The sequence below is a fragment of the Gymnogyps californianus genome, chromosome 1 (genome assembly GCF_018139145.2).
Source record: "Gymnogyps californianus isolate 813 chromosome 1, ASM1813914v2, whole genome shotgun sequence".
Taxonomy (NCBI): Eukaryota; Metazoa; Chordata; class Aves; order Accipitriformes; family Cathartidae; genus Gymnogyps; species Gymnogyps californianus.
In genome coordinates, this window is record NC_059471.1 from 132742162 (window position 1) to 132745135 (window position 2974).

A 2974-nucleotide genomic window follows, 5' to 3' on the forward strand; every position below is an offset into this window, starting at 1 on the left:
GGAGCCCAAGCTGTTCCCCAGTGATTGAGTCTGCAGTCTTGAGATCATGTATCAACCCATTACTCCTGCTTTTTGTGAAGACCTACTACTTGCATACAGTGTCAAGAAAGCTTTATAGACAGATTGTTTAGAATAGCTGTCGAGGAGGTCCTGCAGCAGCAAAAGGTGGATGCAGGAGTTAGCCATGACTTTATAACCACTGGGAACTGTGTCTAGCTGTAGTCCTTGTTGAGTTACCTGCTTTTGCAGGATCACTGCTCCCTCTACATTCTCTAAAGAGCTCCTTCTTGGTCTTCACTGACTGTCCATTTTTTTGTCTTGGAGCTTATGGTAAAGTTTCTTCCTAACTTTGTCATTTTGCTGACCTACGCTCTGAAGCAAAGAGATTTAATTCCTAGTTTTGCACCTGAGATATATAATTGTGGATGTTTTCATTATTCACCTGAGTCCCCAGATGTTTTGAATCCTGCTGAGATACTGGATCACAAGGAAACCTTGGGGCAGCAAGTTCCAGTGATTGCAGTGGCAAAAATAAAGGCAAAGGCATGTAGGCTTATCAGATTTACCTCCTCAACTTTATTGATTATTTCTTTCTGGAGCTTTTTTGAGATATGTTCTTTCCAGAAAAATCCCTGTCTCCACTAATAATTTTTTCCATCAACTTCCCATTCCTTCTATTTGCTCTTGATGGCATTGGAATATTTAACATAATTTTCCAGCTTCTTTCATACTTAAATATTGCTGGGTTTTTGATGTGAGCAGAAGTCTTCAAGGAATCTCTGCTTTTATTCCTGGTTTACAGTAAAGTATAGAAAGAGCTGGAATTATTCCTTGTAGTAAATATTGCATTACATGATGAACACATGAGCAATGACCACTGTTCACCTGTGACCAGTATATGTAATTTATTATTATACGGCTCTCTACATCCTTATCTTTTCTAGATCTTTACAACTTAAACATCTTTGCATCACTCCACATTCCTAGGAACTTTCCATTCTTCCTGTGACAAGCAAGATCTCATTCTTTCTAAGTCCAAGACATTAGCTTTGTATTTTCTTTAAAAAATTATTATACAGAGTACGTTGCCATGGACATCTTTGGTTTCGAGTTTGGAAGTCTGTTTACTTTAACCCTGATGCCATAGGGCTGAGCCAGGCATAAAGATGCAAGCAGCCAAAATGTCAGCTCTAATTTTGGAATCCTCATGTCTAATCACTGAGCCCTTCCATTTGAAACCCTGTTTCCTTATGAACTTTGAGGCAGATCCATCGTGGGGAAGGGAGAAGCCAATCAGCGAACACCTCAAATTCCCATTAATTGGAGTCAGATTGTAGTGCAGAAGCTCCAGCTCACTGTCTGGTTGTCCTTCTACATCTCTGGCACAGATGCAGAGAACTGCAGTATTGCTGTGAATAGAGAACGAATGGGTCTGCCTGGGAGTGGAAGCACCAGAAGGAGCAGTAGCAGAATGTCTGCAAGACCTAGGTGTTGATGGTCATCAAGATCCCAACACATCAATCTGCAGCTTCTTAGGACACTCAGATCAGGAGGGAGAGTCCAATGATGACTCTCAAAAGCAGGACAGGATGGAGAGACTAATGAGTGTCAAGTCCTGAAGGGTACCTTATGCATGTTCAAAAACTGTACATGGTCATCAACCTAAGAACAACTCAGAAGAAGTGATGAACACCCAACAGCTGACATTCCTTGTCATCAATGTCATGGCAAAGAATCCTAGGCAGCTCATTTGGGCACAAGAACCTTGGTGGTTGTGAGAATATGGGTCTGAGAGTGTGTTGAATGTGACTGAGTGAAATCAGTTTTGTTTTTAAATGAAATCACCTTCCTCCCCACACAATGAGCTTTACTACACTGGTTCTACACTACTGCAACATTATTTCCTATACGGAACTGATTGCCAGGCATCAGGTTAAATTCAACTGTCTCCCTTCTGTTTCTCTCCCTGTAGATGCCATGTGAAGGCTGCATGGAGAGGGACAATAAAAGCACTGATGCAACCATGGAGTTCCTCCTGCTCGGCTTCTCTGAGCAGCTCTGTCTGCGGGTCCTCCTCTTCCTTATCTTTCTCATTGTCCATTTGGTCACATTGGCAGGGAATGTGATGGTCTTCATGGCAGTGGTTATGGAGCCTTCCCATCCTCCCATGGTTTTCTTCCTCTGTCAGCTCTCTGTCATCGAGCTCTGCTATACCTTAGTCATTGTCCCTAAAGCACTCCTCAGCCTGATAGTGATGGACAGCAGCACCATTTCTTTCATAGGCTGTGCTGCACAGATGCACCTTTTTGTGGCACTCGGTGGGGCTGAATGCTTCCTCCTGGTAGCCATGTCATACGACCGTTACATTGCCATTTGTCAGCCACTTCACTATGTAGCTGTGATGAGTGAGGGGTTCTGCCTCAGGCTGGCTGTGGCATGCTGTCTGGGAGGCTTTGCTGTTGCCCTGGGGTTGACGGTGGCTGTTTTCCGCTTACCTTTCTGTCAACCTTATCGTATCAACCACTTCTTCTGTGATGTCCCTGCTGTGCTGCACCTGGCTTGTACACAGAGTTACACCCCTGAGCTGCCCTTGCTGGCTGCCTGTGTGCTCCTCCTGCTGCTCCCCTTCCTCCTAATCCTGACCTCGTATGTTTGCATTGCTGCTTCTTTGTTACATGTCACCTCCTCCGTGGGAAGGGTCAAGGCCTTTTCCACTTGCATTTCACACTTGGCCATCACCTTGCTACACTACGGATGTGCCACCTTCATGTATATTCGTCCTAAGTCCAGTTACTCACCAGCTCGAGACAAGATGGTGTCTCTGGTCTACACCAACATTACTCCATTACTGTATCCCCTCATTTATAGCCTGAGGAACAAGGAAATCAGAGCGGTCCTCAGGAAAATGTTGAGGAGAAAGAAAATAGCTCAGCTGAACTGGGATACTATCAGAGCTGTGGTGTGTGTGTGGTAA

At 44.4% G+C, this 2974-nt stretch overlaps 1 protein-coding gene across 1 annotated transcript; it reads left to right on the top strand.

Annotated features, from left to right (window-relative positions):
• The first annotated feature begins 1972 nt into the window (after positions 1-1972).
• On the top strand, positions 1973-2974 carry LOC127015425 (olfactory receptor 10AC1-like). The gene has a single exon (XM_050895355.1). The coding sequence runs from the start codon at positions 1973-1975 to the stop codon at positions 2972-2974; it is 1002 nt and encodes a 333-aa protein (XP_050751312.1).

Excerpts from the sequence above, each read along its gene's own strand:
- LOC127015425 (XM_050895355.1), top strand. The coding sequence starts at position 1,973 with ATGCCATGTGAAGGCTGCATGGAGAGGGACAATAAAAGCACTGATGCA.